At 39.2% G+C, this 18,698-nt stretch overlaps 1 protein-coding gene across 1 annotated transcript in view; it reads right to left on the bottom strand.

The window, feature by feature from the left end:
- Nucleotides 1–13,668: 13,668 nt before the first annotated feature.
- Nucleotides 13,669–18,698, bottom strand: part of LOC107852802 (protein PAT1 homolog 1) — a 15,497-nt gene continuing 10,467 nt past the window's right edge. The window contains exon 5 of the mRNA XM_016697844.2: nt 13,669–16,525. Coding sequence (XP_016553330.1) covers nt 14,418–16,525 — 2,108 coding nt within the window. The 3' untranslated portion in view covers nt 13,669–14,417. The remainder of the gene's footprint in view (nt 16,526–18,698) is intronic.

Raw genomic sequence — 18,698 nt, 5'->3', positions numbered from 1 at the left:
GTTTGACATTATAAAAGGTGATTTAGGATTCATGAGGCGTGACATAATTAGAATTAAAGTGGGGGTTGATAAACTATGTCCACCAAAACCTCCACAAAATTCAAACCACTGAATCCAAACCCATCATCAACCAAATCCAATGCATCCTCTCCACAAGTTAGAATCCAAGGAGAATGAGGTCAATACTCAATATGGATAGAAAATGGATGGTGGGGTATAAGAAGAGTGTGAATAAAAGAGGGTAAGGGAAAGGGAAGCCACGGGTAGTGAAATTGGAAGGGAAAAAGAACACTTGATCGTGGATCTTATCCACAAAGGACCCTTGACATTCACTAACCCAAATACTAACATTTTGACTAGTATTGTCTCTTCTCATGTGCAGGTTCAAGAACCTAGAATCCCCAAGGAGAAGCCCAAGGAAATTCCCTTCAAGCCCTTGACCGAAAGTCCCAATTTTGGGACAAGTGATGAAGGAGTGAGTCCAAAAGGAAAACTTGAACTATTCCCTTGTAATGTGGAGCATGAAGGCTTCCCTAACACAAAATCAAGTGAAGAACACACTTCCCATGATCTACAAGGTAACAAAGCTATCTTCTACACTTCCTTGAACTTAAAATGTTGTGACGTGGCAGTAATGGCCAAAGTGGTGTAGTTTTGGATTTTCTTAGTAAAGAAGTGTGTTAATCTTCCTTTTGTGATATTCTTAGTGTTTTTAGGTTGCATAAGGACCAAACTCTTGTTGTGAGTATGCAAGCACTAGTTGATCCTTTAGATGAAAAAATCAATACTTTTTGTAAGAATTATTTGTGTCCATCTAGTGCTAGCACTTATCACTTGAATAAGGTTCCATTAAAAAGGGATAAGACTATTCACACACTAGTGGGCTGCCCTAGTATAAACCAAGGTAACTTGGGTACATTCTACACTCCCTTGAGTTTAAAAAGTTGTGATGTGATTTCGGGTACATCTAGTGTAGAAGTACATGCTTCCTTCTTTGATAATTCTTTGGGTAAGTGTGATACCCTAGTAAATGGAATAATTAGCCTCGGTTTATTCCCTTGGACACTTCACCCATTTGATCCCGATGTACTAGTGGGGTGGGAAGGGATTGTTTCGGCTTGAGCTTATAGTCCCTTGATGTTTACCTTAGCTCTATCCTTTGTGATGCATATACTAAATGTTTCATGGACAAAATAAAGGATTGCTAGTTGTATTTTAAAAGTGTACCCCCTCGGCATGATGTCTTCACACTTGATTCGTTCCTATACTACCTCTACCTATGATGATAACCATGCTAATTTTGAATTTGTATTGTGTAGAGGTAGGAAGTTTGGTGGCTGGTTTCCTTGTTTGAATTATAGTGATATGTGGGTGAGGTGGACCTTGAGATTAATAGAGGAACTATATTTGATGAGGTCCTTTGTAGAGGTAATTAAACAAATGTATCTTATGGTTCCTAAACCAAAGGTAGTCTTACCTTTTGGGTATAGTAAAAACATTAAGACCATTGTAGTTTCCTTTATCTCTTGATATTTGCCAAAACCACCTCCTTTGTGTCATTCATGCTATGCTTTTCATGTCACACACAAAGGACCCGTGGATGTATTTCAAATGTGAACAACCTTGGCTTATTGATAAATGTGATGATTTTGGGTTGCACTCTTTTTTCTTTGATGTCAGTCTTAGTCATGTATTTTGTAATAAGTGTTTCATGATTATAACAAAGGATTATTGTCTATATTCCAAGAGTGTACCACCTTGGCATGTTTGTATAATTTTTGTACTAATGCTAACCCTCCTCTCGTGAGGATTGTATGCTTGTTGTCCCTCTCTTTGGTTTTGCAACATGTGAATTTAAGGTCAAATTCCTTTCAATATGGAGAGGATGATACAAGCATAAAGAGCACAAGGATTACAAGGTCAAGAAGGTTCAAGCTTCGGACTGTCAAAGGATCAAGTCTCGGATTTGCAAGTACTTGAAGACCTTTTGGAACCATTACAAAGCCTTATCCAGAAAAAAGAAAGGAGGAGGGTCCTTACACTCAAGAGGTGCCTTTTACTAAGGGCATGCTGGACTTTTTACACTCTAAAATAACACTCCATAGGGGCCCTTTTCTAAGCCCCTCATTAAGGGCATTTTTATCATTTGGTTATAATAAGTATAAATAGGCACCTTAGCTCTTATTTTCCTTAGTTTTGAGATAGTGAATTGAGTGATTTTTTAGATTGTAGTCTTTATCTTCTCCTTAAGAGAGGGAAAACCGAAACTTGACCCTTGACACATTTGAAATTGGTTTCACTTATCTTGGGTAATTTGGCAAGAAAGGTGTGCTTGAGGAAGTGTGAGTCCTTTGGGTCACCTAAGAGGAAGGTTTGAGCTTATATTGGTGATGTGTGTTTGAAGGCTTGATACACCTTCTAGTTCTATTCATTGGTGAAAGTAAAGGTCTTTCTGCTATCTTTACATTTTATGCAATCTTCTTCTTCATCCCCTTTCTAGTGTGTTGTTTTCTCTTTGTGTGCTTGCTGATTTTTGTTATCTTAGTTCAATTTCATGTATAGCCTTTCTTTAGGCTATCAACTTAGTTAGTGTGTTGCCTCACATCTCTTATGGTTTTGATGGTATTTGAGATATTATAGATCGGTAGACGAAATTAGCAAACTTTATTCCTATTTAAACGTCCTTCAGTGCTGAGAAGTTTGCTCGTATCTCTATGTTTATGAGATAGTTCACCAGCATGAAGTGCCTATATCTATCATCTCAGACTGGAGATTAGTGTTCACTTTTGGCTTTTGGAGAGATTTTTAGGAGGAGTTGGGTACTTAGGTAGATCTTACCATAGCTTTTCACCATCAAACCGACGGACAGTCAGAATGGACTATTCAGGTTCTTGAGGATATGCTCTGAGCCTGTGTTAGGGATTTTGGAGATTAGTGGGAGTGGCACTTAGCTTTGGTGGAGTTCGCATATAACAAAAGATACTATTCAAGTATTGAGATAGTTCTATTTAAGGCATTATATGGTAGACGTTGTCGATCTATGATTGGATAATTCAAGACCAATGAGATTAGACCCATTGGTATTGATTTACTTCAGGAGTCATTGGATAGAGTCAGGGTAATTCAGGATAGGTTGAGGACAGCTTAGAGTAGGAAGAAGGCTTATGCAGATTGTAGACTTCATGCCTTGAGATTTAGAGTTGGAGATTAGGTATTCCTTCGAGTATCACCCATAAAGGGTGAGATAAGGTTTGAGAGGAAAGGCCAGCTCATCCCCAGATATATTGGACCATTTAAGATCCTTCGCACAGTTAAAAAGGTGACATATGAGTTAGCCTTACCCCCAGATTTTGTTGTTGTTCATCCAGTTTTCCATGTTTCTATGTCGCAGCGGCATATTCCAAATGAGTCTAGTGTGCTTTGGTGGGACGCAGTTTATTTGAATGGGAGATTGGCATTCATGGAGGATTCAGTGTTTATATGAGCCAAGGATGTCAGGCGGTTGCGCTCTAGAGAGATTCTAGTAAGGTTTAACGGAGACACCGCCCAATAAAAGAGGCTACTTCAGAGATCAAGAGTGAGATATGAGTCCATTATCTCACCCGTTCAAACCTTCTGGTACATCCTAACCCTTTACTTTCGCAAACAAAAGTGCTTTTTAGGAGTGGATATCGTAGTGACCCTCCAGATCATTTTCTATATTTCTTCTTATTTTTCTATTTAGAGTTTTCCTATAGTTGCCCTGAGTTATTCATGACTTGCTGGAGCTGACAGTTCAGCTATTGGCCAGTTTCTTTAGTTTTTAGAGTCAATTCCCCATTTTTTAAACTCTTTATTGCTAAGAATTGGATATCAAGCAAAAACTTTAGTCAAACAACCTTGTATGCTAATTTTGACAGTTCCAAAAGCTCTAGAATTTCAATTTTAGTCTAGGGGGAACTTTGATTTGGGTTCTGAGGCTTCCGGACTCATTTCAAGCTATTAGCCAAAAATTGATAAAAATGGCACTTCAGAGTGGAACCCACTTTTCATCGAAACAACCTCATATGGAAATTTCAACTGAGCCATTGATCTTTGAGCGACAAATTTGATAGGGTAGAATAGTTTGTTTGTGTTTACGAAAGAATGAATCCCGAGGGGTGGTGGATACTTGAAATTTTTCCAAGTCTTCAGCTGATGCACTCAGCTGGTGCATCCACTAAAGTGGCCCTTAAGGCGATTTAGTTGAGGCTGCTTAAGTGGAAAGGGTCGCTAAAGCGAAGCCCTATCCACTAAAGCGAAGGACGCTTAAGAGCCTCCTCGCCCGCTTTAGAAAAATAAATAGGTATGGCAGGTATCACTTAAGCGGTACTTAACCGCTTTAGCAGTGAGTGCTTAAGTAGTCAGGTGTCCTCTTAAGTGGCACCTAGTATTTTTCTGTAAGTTCTAGAACTTGAGACCCTGGAGACTTTGGAAATTTAGGGGAGCATTTATTAGGTGATTTGGGCGTGTTTGTGAGCTTGGATTTCTCATTTCTTCATCAAAACCTCAATAAATTTTATTTAATTCACAATGATTTCCCAAACTCCCTAGATTATTGGTAGGTTTATTTTAGCACTATTTGAGTTTGAAATTTACCCATTCTTGAGGGTAAATGTTTCTTGAGCATAGAGGCACACGTTAATGATTTTGGAAGTGCAATTCCACAAGAAGACCCCACATGAAATTTTTACGTAATTTTAGACTCAAAGAATAAAATGCAATATGGGTACCAGTGTTCTCATATTGATGGGTAGATTATCATTTTAATAGCCTGGCATCGTTCAAAACCTTCTCGAAAGGGAAAATCAATGATTTAGCGGATTTCATCGAGCTTTCTTCGACGTTCAGGTAGGCTAGGTTTACCTTTCTCATATATAGGTATAAATTATAGTATATTTATGATAATGTACTAGATATAGGTTGGAAATTAGGTTTTGGAAGTATATATAGTATAATTTGGCTCTTTTAGCCGATTAAGGAGTCGTAAATTAGGCATAATTGACTTAGTTCTCATTCTTTAGGTAAAATTGCTATCTTAAGATTAGAATGTCGCTTAATTAAGATCTAGTGATGAATTAGATACTTTAGCCTTGTTAAGGTTAGAATTTAACTTAGAATGAAACTCGGGGAATAGCACCTTAGGCCAAGACTATTCTTATTATTGTTATTTTGGTTATTTATTTACAATGTTGGAGCATTATCTAGGGTTTGCTCTCTTATCTTGACTTAGCTTATTTAGGTCACATTTTACTATATTTATTATGATTTTTCTCAGTCGATCGATAATGCTACTGAGTACCCGTGGCTTTGGTACTCATACTACACTTCTATAACTTTTTGGTGAAGATCTGAGTATTACTTGCCACCGTTGATGCTGATATTTGTGTTGGTCAAAGTTTAGAGATAGGGTGAGCTCTCGGAGCTGGAGTTGACCTTTTCTCTTTATTCTATTTTTGCTAGTCTTTTCACTTTCAAGACTGGGTATATTTAACTATTATAGTACTCATATTCTTTTGGATTAAGGACTCTTGTATTGACACTACTAAGTCGTGGGTTATTATTACTCCTTTTATTTATCTTCCCGTATGATATTATTATGATTATAGCTTGTCAGTCTCTTACTTGCATATTTCTAGCATTTTTGCCAATTTCTGCCAAATAAACCATTACTTGTAGTTTTGAGCTACAACTTCATCTTACCTACTGGTGGGGTAAAGTAGAAGTCATCATGACTCGTAAATCGAGCCCTGACATGTAGCTAGTTGATCATTCACTTGCTAGGACCAACAGGAAAGTTGAGGATCTGTTGGTGTAGATGGGTTATTTTTCCATTGGATATTTTCATCTTAGGCTTGATGTAGATCTGGAAGTCCTATTTATTTTGGGATGTCCATTTTTAGCTAATACATGGGATTTGATAGATGTAGCTACTGGGAAGTTAACGATAAGGGCACATGAAAAAGTTAAAGTATTTGATGTCTACAAAGCAATGAAGTTGTCGTCTATCTATGAGGAGTTATCTGCAATCACAATAATTGAGCTTGAGTCTGAGCTTCCATTGATCACTTCAAATGATCCTTTAGAGAGCTTTAATGGCCATAATATTTTTGAAGATGCAGATTCTCATGATATTATGTAGATTTTAAATGTGGCTAGCATATTTATCCACACTAGAAATTTAAGCCTCTAACTAAACCTCTTGGGCTATCCCCATATCCATCAATTCTAGAAGCCTCAAAATTGGATATGAAGACATTGCCATCATACCTCAAGTATGCATATCGAGGGAATATGATACATTACTAGTTATTCTCTCTACAAGTTTGTCTGAGATACGGGTAAGAGAAGCATTAGCTTTATAAAATAGAGGGAAAAGGCAATTGGCTGGTAGATGTCAGATATTTAAGGAAAAATCCATGCCTATTACATGCATAAAATCTTTATCGAAGATGGATACAAACCAAGTGTGCAACATCAGTAGAGACTCAATCCAGTGATGAAAGATGTGGTGAAGAAAGAACTGATTAAGTACCTTGATACAGGCATTGTCTATCTAATTTCCAATAGCAACTAGGTTAGTCTAGTCCAATATCTCCCCAAAAAAGAGGTATGATAGTGGTTACTAGTGACAAAAATGAGGCGATCCTGACTCGGACAGTCATAGGTTGGAGAATTTGCATGGACTATCATAAGCTCAACGAGGCCACCCAAAAAGACCACTATCCGATTCTCTTTATTGATCAGATGCTAGACAGGCTTGCAATTCAAAAGTACTATTATTTCTTGGATGGATATTCAAGCTACAATAAGATTGTCATTTCTCTAGAAGATCAAACGAATATGACATTCACATGTCCATATGGTACCTATGCCTTCAAACATATGTCTTTTAGCCTATGCAAAACACCTGCCACTTTCTAGCACTACATGATGGCAATATTCTATGATATGGTGGAGGACTTTGTAGAGGTATTTATGGATGATTTTTCTATATTTAGTAACTCTTTGGAAGTCTGTCTGCAGAATCTTGGTAAGGTGCTTACTCATTATAAAGAAAAAAATCTAGTACTGGTATGGAGAAGTGCCATGGTCAGGGAAGGTGTTGTCCTTGGTCATAAAAAGTCACAAAAAGGCTTAGAAGTTGATCGTGCCAAGATCGAGGTGATGGAAAAGCTACTACCACCAGTATCTGTGAAGGGCGTGCAGTTTTCTCTGGCATATAGGATTTTACATGTGATTTATTAAAGATTTTTCAAAATCTCAAGACCCATGTGCAAACTCCTTGAAAAATAGGTAAAGTTTAAGTTTCGTGATAATTCTGTGAAAGCTTTTAGTCATTGAAAAGAAAGTTGATTAAGGATTCAATATTAATTTCTCCTGGTTGTGAGAGTAGTATGGGCCAGCTAAAAGAGAAAATTTTTCATTCTATATAGTAAACAAGCAAGACTGTTGATGCAGCTCAAGCTAATTATACTATTTCAAGAAAAGAGATGCATGTTTTGATGTATGGATCTGATAAGTTTTGGTCATATTTAATGGGTACCAAAGTTGTTGCTTACACAGATTATGTAGTTATTCGATACTTTTTAAACAAAAAGGATGCTAAACCATGGCTCATTAGATGGATTCCGTTATTGAAAAAATTTTATTTAGAAGTTAAAGACTGAAAAAGGTCAAAAAAACCAAGTAGCTAACCATTTATCTAGGCTAGATAGTTGATCACATACTCCCAATGAAGGTAGTATCTGGGCAGAGTTTCCTGATGAACAAATCTTACCATTGAGCACTATAGAGCTACCTTGGTATGCAGATATCGTAAACTTATTATTGATTATAGTGTATATAACTTAGGCTACTAGTCAACAAAGAAAGAGTCTTTACTATGATTCTCATTTCTACACTAGGATAAGCCCTACTTGTTCAAATAGGGCTCGAATCAAGTGATTAGAAGGTGTATTCCAGAATGTGAAGCAAAGCAGGTATTGAAAAGTTTCCATTTATCTCCTTATGGAGGTTATCACGATTGCGTACAGCTCATAAAGGGCTACAATCCAATTTTTTTGGCCCAACTTATTCAGGGATGTAGGCGTATTTGCAAAGAAATGTGACCAATGTCGGTGTATGGGTACTATCTCTAGAAAGAATGAGATTCCTTTGAATAACATTTTGTAAGGGGATATCTTTAATGCATAGGGAATAGACTTCATTGTCCCATTTCCTCAATCATTTGAACACATACATTCTCCTTGATATTGATTATGTTTCCAAGTGGGTGAAAGTAGTGGTGCTCCCCACCAATTACTCAAAAGTAGTGGTGAAGTTTGTTAAGAAGAATATCTTCACAAGGTTTGGGAAATCGAGAGCTATTATTAGTGATGGAGGGTCAAATTTTGTCAACAATTGGTTCAGATATTTATTGGCTAAGTATAGAATAAGACACAAGCTTGCCATAGCTTATCATCCCCAAATTAGTGGTCAAGTTGAGATCTCAAATCACAAAGTGAAATAGATTATACAAAATATAGTTAATTCATATCATAAGGATTGGTCGATGAAACTCAATTATGCATTGTAGGCCTATAAAATGGTGTACAAGACAACCGTTGAAACGTCACCTTATAGGTTGATCTTTAGGAAGGCATGTCATTTGTTCATCAAATTAGAACACCAGGCTTATTGGGTTGTGAAGAAGTTGAACCTTGATGTTGATTTGGCGGGCCAGAAATGAGTGCTATAATTGTACTAACATAAGGAATTCAAATTACACACATATGATAACGCAAAGTTTGGAAAGCTTTATAAGGAGAAGATTAAGAGGTGCATGATAAGTATATTGTATCTCACACGTTTGAGCCCAAATAAAAGGTATTGGTGTTTAATTCTATATTAAAGTTGTTTCCCAAAAAGCTTAAGTCCAAGTGGTATGGTCCTTTCGAAGTGGTAAGAACAACTACATATGGAGTTGTTGAACTGTTAGATGAAGAAAAATGCAAGAGATTCTTGGTGAACGGACAAAGAGTGAAACACTATTGGGTCGAAGAAGAAGATCGGTAAAAGACATCAATGGCACTATCAGATAAGTGATTGATATTTGGGTTATGTCACGACGTTAGATTAGGCTCTACATGAGAGGCAACTCGTGAATGTAATATAATAGTGTAGGATTTTTATTCGAAAAAAATAAACCAAAAAAACAAAAACTTAAGACTCCTATAGCGCACTTCATCCTAAGCAAATAGGAAGATTTCCTACCCCATACTTAAAATCATACTTTGTCCCCAAAGTATAAATCAAAGGAAAATGATTACGAATACTTCCTAAGGCCTATATGCCTAGCAAGCAGCATGTCAATCTCCACTTTTTCCATCAAGGGTTTCGGAGGATCCTATACTAAGATTTTGTCATGCCCCTTATAGCAGATTGTGGGTACTCAGACTTTCCCTAAATCTGCAGAAACCAAAACAAGTGACACTGAAAAAGACAAAAAATAAAAACTACTTACTACATGTTGTGTTGCCTCCCAACGAGCACCTAATTTAAAGTCGCTGGCATGAGCCATTAACTTTTTCCTCCACCTTGAGGATATGAATTTCACTCCATCATCACATTCATCTTTTTACTTTGCTCATAGGGTAGTGGTACACAAATAAAGGAACCTAGTAATGGATGGTGCATGTTAAATTTCTTGGACTGAGAGGACACATATTGTATGTTGCTTATCTTGTGCAAATTTAAAATGTAGGATTCTTGTTCCTCATTTACAAATTACTTCAATAGTTCAGACGACTCCAAACATATGTCATCATCTAAACATAATGTAGAAAAGTTCTTTGAATGAGAACCAACACATCTCATTTTCAACCTTACACCATCCACAAGATACTCACTCTTATTCACCTTCTCAATGTTAGAATCAATCAAAGATTAGTATTCAAATGGTTGGAATTCTTGTTCCCTCTCCATGGGTTGGCTAGTATCCACAACTATTGGTGATTGGATATCATACCTCTAAATATATTTATTCTGTTGGGCCTCCGTGTGTTGGATATTTGAGCCAAATTACTCAACCTCTTGTATGAGCTTATCTCTCCCCTTCTTCATATGGGTCCATGATTGTAAGACTATCCCTGACATTAGACATCTTAATATATTTATTCAGCTGGGCCTCCATATGTTGAATATTTGAGCTAAATTACTCAACCTCTTGTACAAGCTTATCTCTCGCCTTCTTTATCTAGGTTACTATGATTGTGAGACTATCTCAGAGACACTCATGAAATTTGATTTGTTGTTCTTATTCTATTAGTGAATCGTGGGTCACTCTGTGTAATGAACCTTCAGGTCATTTTTTGCATTTCCACACTTTGTTGTTTAGAGTTTTCTTATAGTTGTACTAAGTCATTTGTGACTCGCAGTAGCTGACAGTTCGATTACTGGGTAGTTCGTTTGATTTTAGAGTTAATTCCCTGTTTTAAAGTCATGGATGATAAGGATTGGATATCGGATATAAACTTTAAGTTAATAACCTCGTATGCTAATTTAGATAGTTTCATCAGCTCCAAAACATCGATTTTAGGCTAGGAGGACCTTCGGTTCGGGTCCCAAAGTTTTTGGACTCATTTTGGGCTATTGGGTGGATTTTGATAAAAGTGGCCCTTGGGTGTGGGGACCACATTTCCTCAAAACCCCTTCAGATGGAAATTTCAATGATGTTGAGTCTGAAATGTCGAATTTAATTGGGTAGCATAGTTCAATTGCGTTCACAGGATTTTGAACGAATCCCAAGGAGTCTATGAAAACTTGGAAAAAATCAAGTTTCAATTGGTGCATGGACTTAACTGGTGCAACCGCTTAAGCAGCGATCGTTTTAGTAGCCAAAAGGTCGCGTTAGCGACTAAGGCTGGTCCACACCCCTATCAATTTAGCGGAGGCCTGACCACTTAAGCGGACATCACTTAAGCAATGTGTTGTCCTCTAAAGTGGGACGGTCAGGTGTAAGTGTCGCTTAAGAGACCATGTGTCGCTTTAGCGGCAATCGCTTAAGTGGTAACTGCAGGAGCATTAAATTCTCCTCTTCACCTGATTTTCTCCCATTTTTTCCAAATTTCAAGAGCCATAAAACCCTAGAGAACTTAGGAAATTAAGAGATTGATTTTAGGTGATTGTGGGGTGTTGGTGAGCTCAGGAAGGTCGTTTCCTTATCGTAGTCCTTGTAAGTTTCCATTTAATTCTTCAATTTAGTCATAAATCCCTAGTTCCATGATTGGTTGAATTGAGTGTCAATTGCACTCGAAATTTATTCATTCTTGAGGGTAAATGATCCTTGAACATAGAGGGACATGTTGGTAGTTTTAAAATTGTGATTCCGCAAGCGGATCCCATATGGGATCTTAACTAGATTTTGGACCCGAATCATTAAAATGCAATATAGGTATCGTTATTCTTATATTAATGCATAGATCATTATTTTGATAGCGTGGCATTATGCGGAGGCTTCTCAAAAGAAAAAATCTCCAATTTACATTTTTTGGCATTCAAGCTAGGCTTACTTTCCTATTAGATTGAGCTTTATTATGGTATTGGTACAATATTACGCTAGTCTAGGGTTGGGAATTACGACTTGATTGCATAGTTAGCGAATTTAGATTATTTAGCTGGTTAGTGAGTCGTATTTAGGCGGATTTGACCTAACTACTCATTCCTTGGGGTGAATTGCTACCTTAGGACTTAATGAGACTCATGTAGCATCTTGTAGCAGAATTTTGGAACTTTAAGTCTAGCTTGGGGTAGAATTTGCCTTAAAATGGACTTTCACGGTAAATGAGCCCCTTCGGCCCACTTTAGGTCAAAATGATAATTAGCTCCTTATAGATTTAAGAGACCTTCTTCCGTCATCCTATCTACATTCTTAAGCCCGAGGAGGTTTTAGACATATTCTGACTTGTTCTATGCTTGTGCCTTGAATTTATTACGACCAGTTCGAATCCGACAATTATGATACTAAGACTGGTTCAAGTCCAGGAATTATGATATTAAGTTTGGTTTGAGCCCTACAATTATAGTATTAAGACTGATTTGAGTCTTGCAATTATGATATTAACACCGATCTGGGTCCAACATCTATGATGATATTATTTTCAATTTGAGTCCAATATTCACGATACTATTTTTGGTTCAAGTTCAACATTGAGGGATACTTATGATGGTTATTGAAGTGGTTCAAGTTTGGTGTTTATGTGTGGGAGGACCCACAGTTATGTTTTTAAGGTTCGAATAGCGTATGTTACCATTAGTATTTCTTTCTTGATTGTATCCACCAAACTTATAAGGACTCGATTAGGTTATTTATTCTTGCTTACGTCATCTGGGCTTATGGCGAGGTCTAGTTATACTATATTTAGTCATATATGCCTTGATATTATTTACTCGGTTGTTTACTTTCAACATTTGAATCTTTTGTTTTGGGCCCTAAGGTATATGTTTTGCTGTTTGGAATTCTCCTTTTTCCCTATCACCCATGTGTTTTTGAGTTTGTACTTCTAGCATCTACTCATTGCACAACTGTTTGTAGAAAATTGAACATCTTTCTTTTCCATGCTTTACTATGAATTTGTTTAGTATTCCGTGTCTCGAGCCGGGGGTCTATCGGAAACAGCCTTTCTACTTCTTTAGAGGTAGAGGTATGAACTGCGTACATCTTACCTTCCCCAGACCTCACTATGTAGAAATACACTGAATTTGTTGTTGTTGTTGTTTACTTTCAATATTTGGAGCACTGTTCCAGGTATGCCCTTTTCCCTAACATTAGTTTATTATCTCTCATCTTATTGTACTTATAATATGATTTAAGCTCAATCGAGCAATGATGCCTACCGAGTACCACTTAGGTACCCATATTACACTTCTTCATCCTTTTCTAATGCAGATCCAAGTACTAGCTGCCGCCACTGGCATATGTAATAGTACTGCTTGGAGTTCAAAGATAGGGTGAGCTTTCAAAGCCGGAGTTTTCTCTTCTATTTTGGATGGTCTTTCTATTCGAGACTATTGTATATTTGATACTTATAATACTCTTATTCTTTTGCTAGAGGCTCTTGTACCGACCTAGGACCTAACTTACTAGGTTGTAGGATATTTCTATTGTTTTCCTTATTTATCTTCAATTGTGTTATCCTTATATTTTATGGCTTGTAATCTAATTACTTGCATGATTTCACTATGTACCTTACTTTCCACCAATTAACCTATTACTTGTCGCCCTGGGCTACGATTTGGTGGACCAAAAAGACGCTATGTTACTTCATGATTGTACATAAGTCTTGGTGGACAAATCGTAGCCCAGAGCAACAAGTAATAGGTTAATTGGTCGCCTTCCTGCAATTACATTCGTAATAGTTGAATTGCATCCAAAAACATAACACAACCACTATTTAAAATTTTCAAAAATCAACAAAAAGAGGAAACATGAGGCCTCCCTGCAAACTTGCTACTTATAACTAGGTACAGCATTGGCAATCAGCTACTTAAACCAGATAAGTGACGCACAGACACAATGAGCCACAGCCTGCCCCCAACAGGGAAGTGGAGATAGGTAGCTGTGCCAAACTTCACAGTTCTTATACTGGAAACAATCAAGACACAGGGAACTGATGGCAAGTTCTAAAATATTTTGTAACCAATTTTAGGGAATGTAAGAGTAATTGTTAATGCACAAGAACATCTAGTTATTACAGTTCTCACTTGGAAAGTTTTTAAGTCTAGCAAATGTCTCCTACTGAAACTGCACAGTCGAACCCACTTCTCCTCCCAAGCCAGTAACATTACTTCAGGGTGAGGAAATCCTTTTTACCCTCTTCCTGAAAACAGTGAGGGAGAAGGGCCAAATGCATCAAGAGTTGCCAAACTCCACAAATCACCTGTACATTCTATCCTTCCAGCTTTTATCCGAGTTTACAGAAGAGCATAAAAAATAAAGCTCTTTGAATGAAGAAACTTAGAAGAGCGACCAATAACCCCATTTCTTTCAGACATAATACACAAATATGTAAGACAAATCGACCATCACAAAGAAGGTAAAGGATATAGAAACTCTTTATCTTTTCGTTCAATGAAGCAAAAGAAAAAGTCGAAAGAAAAAAACTATTTAAAAAAAGAGAAGAAACAGGGAAAGAAGATGGTGGGAGAAAATTGGGGAAAAGAGTTGGATTAGGAAGAAGAGGAACTTTAGGCCTTAAAACGGCGCCTAACATATAAGCTTACCCTTGCTTCCAAGCCTTCTATATTCTCCTGGACTGATACTGAAGCAAAACATGTTTTGGCAAAGAGAAGCCAGAAAGCAACCTTGAGAACTACGGATGTACAACTGCACTTGCTATTATGAAATCTTAGCATCTCAGCTAACAGCTTACAGATTCGGGATTTATATGTCCACTGCTTCCACCATGAGCATTGAATCCAGTAACAGGCATGGACCGCTGAGCAAAATTCAACAACAGCTTCCTTTGGTGGTCATTTGTATGTGGAAGACTAGCACGTAAAAGTTCCACAGGCATTTCTCTGCTTACGGCTCTTGCAGCCTCTGAACCAATCATTTCAGTGTCTGGCTGGGACTGTGCTAGTATCGATTGCATGATACTGTCATACTTGCTCAGACAATACTTTGTAAGTAAACCAAAAAAGGCATCAAAAGATGCCTGCCAAAGGGCAGGATTAGGCATGCTGAAGCTGTTAGCAGCCTCTGAATCGGTTAATAGATGAGTGGCCCTTTCAAGAACAGATTTTAGAATAATGGAGGCTCCATCTCCAGCAGGGCTTCCAAGAGGGCGAAGAGGTGGCTGTTCCAATGAACACACAACAGCAGCAAGACAAGCACTGAGTGAGTTTAGGTCCATGCCACTAACACATTTAGACACTACTTTTGCCAGATCAGTGATAGTCTCAGCTGCTTCTAGATCAGGCGGAAGACCGCCAAACAAAAACCTTAAATGGCGGAAAATTGCCATACAAACTATTCTGACAAGCTCCCTGCCAGGTAGAAGAAGCTGAAGATACCTTGAGATGAGCTTTCGGCCCTTGGGAAGAGACACCAACCATAGAAATACAATGTCATCTTTGGGGGTAAGCCCAACAGAACTGCCACTTTTACCAAGAGGGTCAACTAGTTGAAGTGAAGCAGCCATGCCTTCCAGTAGGATCTGTCGCTTCCGCCTGAGCTGAGCACCACCGTCTTGGAGCTGACTAAACTGAAGGAGCCTGTCAATGTCATCTACCTCAGTTAGAAGATAGAAACCATCTTCAATTGTAATTCTAGCTGCAAGCATTGGCTCCTGTTCCAAGGGTCTCTCAGATATCTTCTGGTCAGTACTGCCGTCAATGCAAACAAAGCCTGGTGGGTCAACTTCAAGAAGTGGACGAGGCCTGCGAATGGAAGAAAATGACAGCCGTCCCTGAGCATCAACATGGAGATGAGGCTGTAATTCTGCACTATTACGCGACCGAGAAGACTGCTCCTTAGTCGGACAGAAACGATGTTTTGACCTTGACTCAGCTGCTTTCTTTGCAAGGCAGGCCTGGTGATAGTAGTCGTCAACATATGGATCATTGCCATGTGCTGCAGAATGCTGCATTTTTAGGATGCTCTCTATTTCATCACCAGTCATATACTTAGATCGGAACTGTGGCACATTACTTTCACTTTTGCGGCTAGCAGCATCAGAGCCTTGTTTAGAAAAGCGCACATTTTGTCTAACCTTGTGTGAGGGCTTAGAACGTGAATCTCTGAAATCTGCCAATCCATGCTTTCCTAGATGAGAAGGTGAAGGGAAGGAATTAAACAACTGGGATCTTAGTGCTGAAAAATGTGCTAAAGAAGGCTGAACTGAAAGATGAAGTCTCTGCTGTTGCAGCTGCTGTGGAGACAGTAACTGCGGAGATAGTAAGCTGTTTTGATGAGGAAACTGATGCTGCAAGACGCTATCTAAGAGACCAGAATGGTCCCCATGGAGGAGTCCTGCATGGCTGGTCCACTGGTTTTGCAGCCTAGTATTAAGAGAGAGACCTGTATGGTTCAATTGTGGGATGTTTCCACCACTAAAATGGAGCCCATGAGCCAAGCCTGTCAAATGCATATTAGAATTCGACAAAGAAGAGAGACTAGATGAAGAATAAGGAGACTGAGGTCCAGCAGAAAGAGATGACATATTTGGTCGCGAAAGGCTGTGTGGTGAGGGTTGAGACCTACCACCGGGAGGAGGAAAAGAAGTAAAGGATGATTTCGGTAGTAAAATGGGTTCACTTGAGTAGTGCTGAAGTTGTTGGAGTTGTGGGGGTTGATCAGGGTATGAAGATGTTCTATACAATGGTTTTGATTCTGCAAGATGCACTGCAGAGATATGTGGCTGTGAAGACCATTTTTTCCTTTCCTGGAAACATTCAGTGTCAGATAAATTCTGATCAAACCAATCATGAAAGTCTGCTTCTTTCGCCCATTCAGCTGCAGATGAACCTGCATATACCAAGTACACATTAGTATTTGTTATTCTCAATATGTCATTCCATTCTCATTAGAGCATGTCATTGAAAGAAAAATGAAAATTTCAAGACTAAAGAATTTCAAATACAGAAACATGTTAATCTTTTCAGCAGTAGCTTGTCATGTGAAATAGAACGGAGGAAGAATGTAAGCGTCGAACATATAGTACTAACTTCGCATTAAAGAAAATAGAAGAAACTCACATTCAAGCTTGTCAAATTTGAACTAATTCAGAGGACTCACATAAAAATAAACATTTAGCCTTCTACTCTCTTAACTAATATGTCATGCAACCTGGACCTTTTTTGGATGTGAATACGTCTATTTCCCTAAAGACATCTCTAAAAGCATATCTTAGTGTACATAGTAATAAAACTGCAACTTAAGATTGAGAACTGGTAACTGGCAATCCAGATAACATTTTATTAACAGAATCCTAGTGGGGTCTGGGGGGTAAGATGTACGCAGTCCATACCTCTACCTCTGAAGAAGTAAAAAGGCGGTTTCCGATAGACCCCCGGCACAAGGCACGAGATACCACACAAACACATAGTAAAGCACAGCACAAGATTACATAACATAAATACGGCACCCATAAGTAATATAAAACAGAGGAAAGCACACAGATTCGTAATAAAACATGGAACACGGACTCATAACAGGAATAAAACCCCCACCAAGTAATTCCCTACACTAGCGACTCAAACTGGCCCTAGTCCTCTGCCCTAATTCGCGTCCTCCAGACCTTCCTATCTAGGGTCATGTCCTCGGTGAGCTGTAACTGCTCCATGTCCCGCCTAATCACCTCACCCCAGTACTTCTTCGGCCTACCCCTACCCCGCCTAAAACCATCCAACGCTAGCCTCTCACACCTACGGACCAGGGCATCCATGCCCCTCCTCTTCACGTGTCCGAACCATCTCAATCGGGCTTCCCGCATCTTGCACTCCACTGGAGTCACACCAACCTTCTCCCGGATAGTCTCATTCCGAACTCTATCCCCTCTAGTCAGCCCACACATCCAGCGCAACATCCGCATTTCTGCCACCCTCATTTTTTGGATGTGGGAGTTCTTAACTGACCAACACTCCGCTCCATACAACATGGCCGGACAGACTACCGCCCTGTAGAATTTGCCTTTAAGCTTGGGCGGCACCTTCTTATCACACAGCACCCCCGACGCGAGCTTCCGCTTCATCCATCCCGCCCCAATACGGTGCGAGACATCCTCGTCAATCTCACCGTTACTCTGGATCACGGACCCGAGATACTTGAAACTCTCCCTCTTACATACCTCCTGTGATTCCAGCTTCACTACTACCTCATTCTCCCGCCTCACGTCATTAAACTTGCATTCCACATACTCTGTCTTGCTTCTGCTCACCCTAAACCCTTTAGACTCAAGGGTTTGCCTCCACACCTCTAATTTGTCACTCACACCCCCTCGAGTCTCATCTATCAGAACTACATCGTCCGCAAAAAGCATACACCACGGCACCTCCCCTTGAATACGCCGCATCAACACATCCATCACCAACACAAACAAAAAAGGACTAAGAGTAGATCCCTGATGCAACCCTGTCAGGACCGTGAAATGCTCCGAGTCTCCTCCCGCCGTCCTCACCTTAGTTTTCGCTCCATCATACATATCCTTAATTGCTCTGATATATGCCAGCGGTACTCCACTCACCTCCAAGCATCTCCAAAGCACCTCCCTGGGGACTTTGTCGTAGGCCTTCTCCAGGTCGATAAACACCATGTGCAGGTCCTTCTTCCTTTCCCTATACTGTTCCACCAACCTCCGTACCAGATGAATTGCCTCCGTCATCGGGCGGCCAGGCATAAATCCAAACTGGTTTTCTGAGATAGACACTATCCGTCTCAGCCTCACCTCGACCACTCTCTCCCAGATCTTCATAGAGTGACTCAATAACTTAATCCCCCTATAGTTTTTGCAACTCTGGATGTCCCCCTTATTCTTATAGAGAGGGATCATGGTACTCCACCTCCAAGCCTCGGGCATCTTTGCCGTCTTGAAGATTTCATTAAACAATCCAGTCAACCACCTTACACCAGCCTCTCCAACGAACTTCCAAAACTCCACCGGTATCTCATCCGGCCCCGTCGCCCTACCCCTTCGCATCCT

The sequence above is a fragment of the Capsicum annuum genome, chromosome 5 (genome assembly GCF_002878395.1).
Source record: "Capsicum annuum cultivar UCD-10X-F1 chromosome 5, UCD10Xv1.1, whole genome shotgun sequence".
In the NCBI taxonomy this organism is placed as follows: Eukaryota; Viridiplantae; Streptophyta; class Magnoliopsida; order Solanales; family Solanaceae; genus Capsicum; species Capsicum annuum.
Note: the sequence above shows the minus strand (reverse complement) of the source record. Positions and strands in the feature narration are given on the sequence as shown.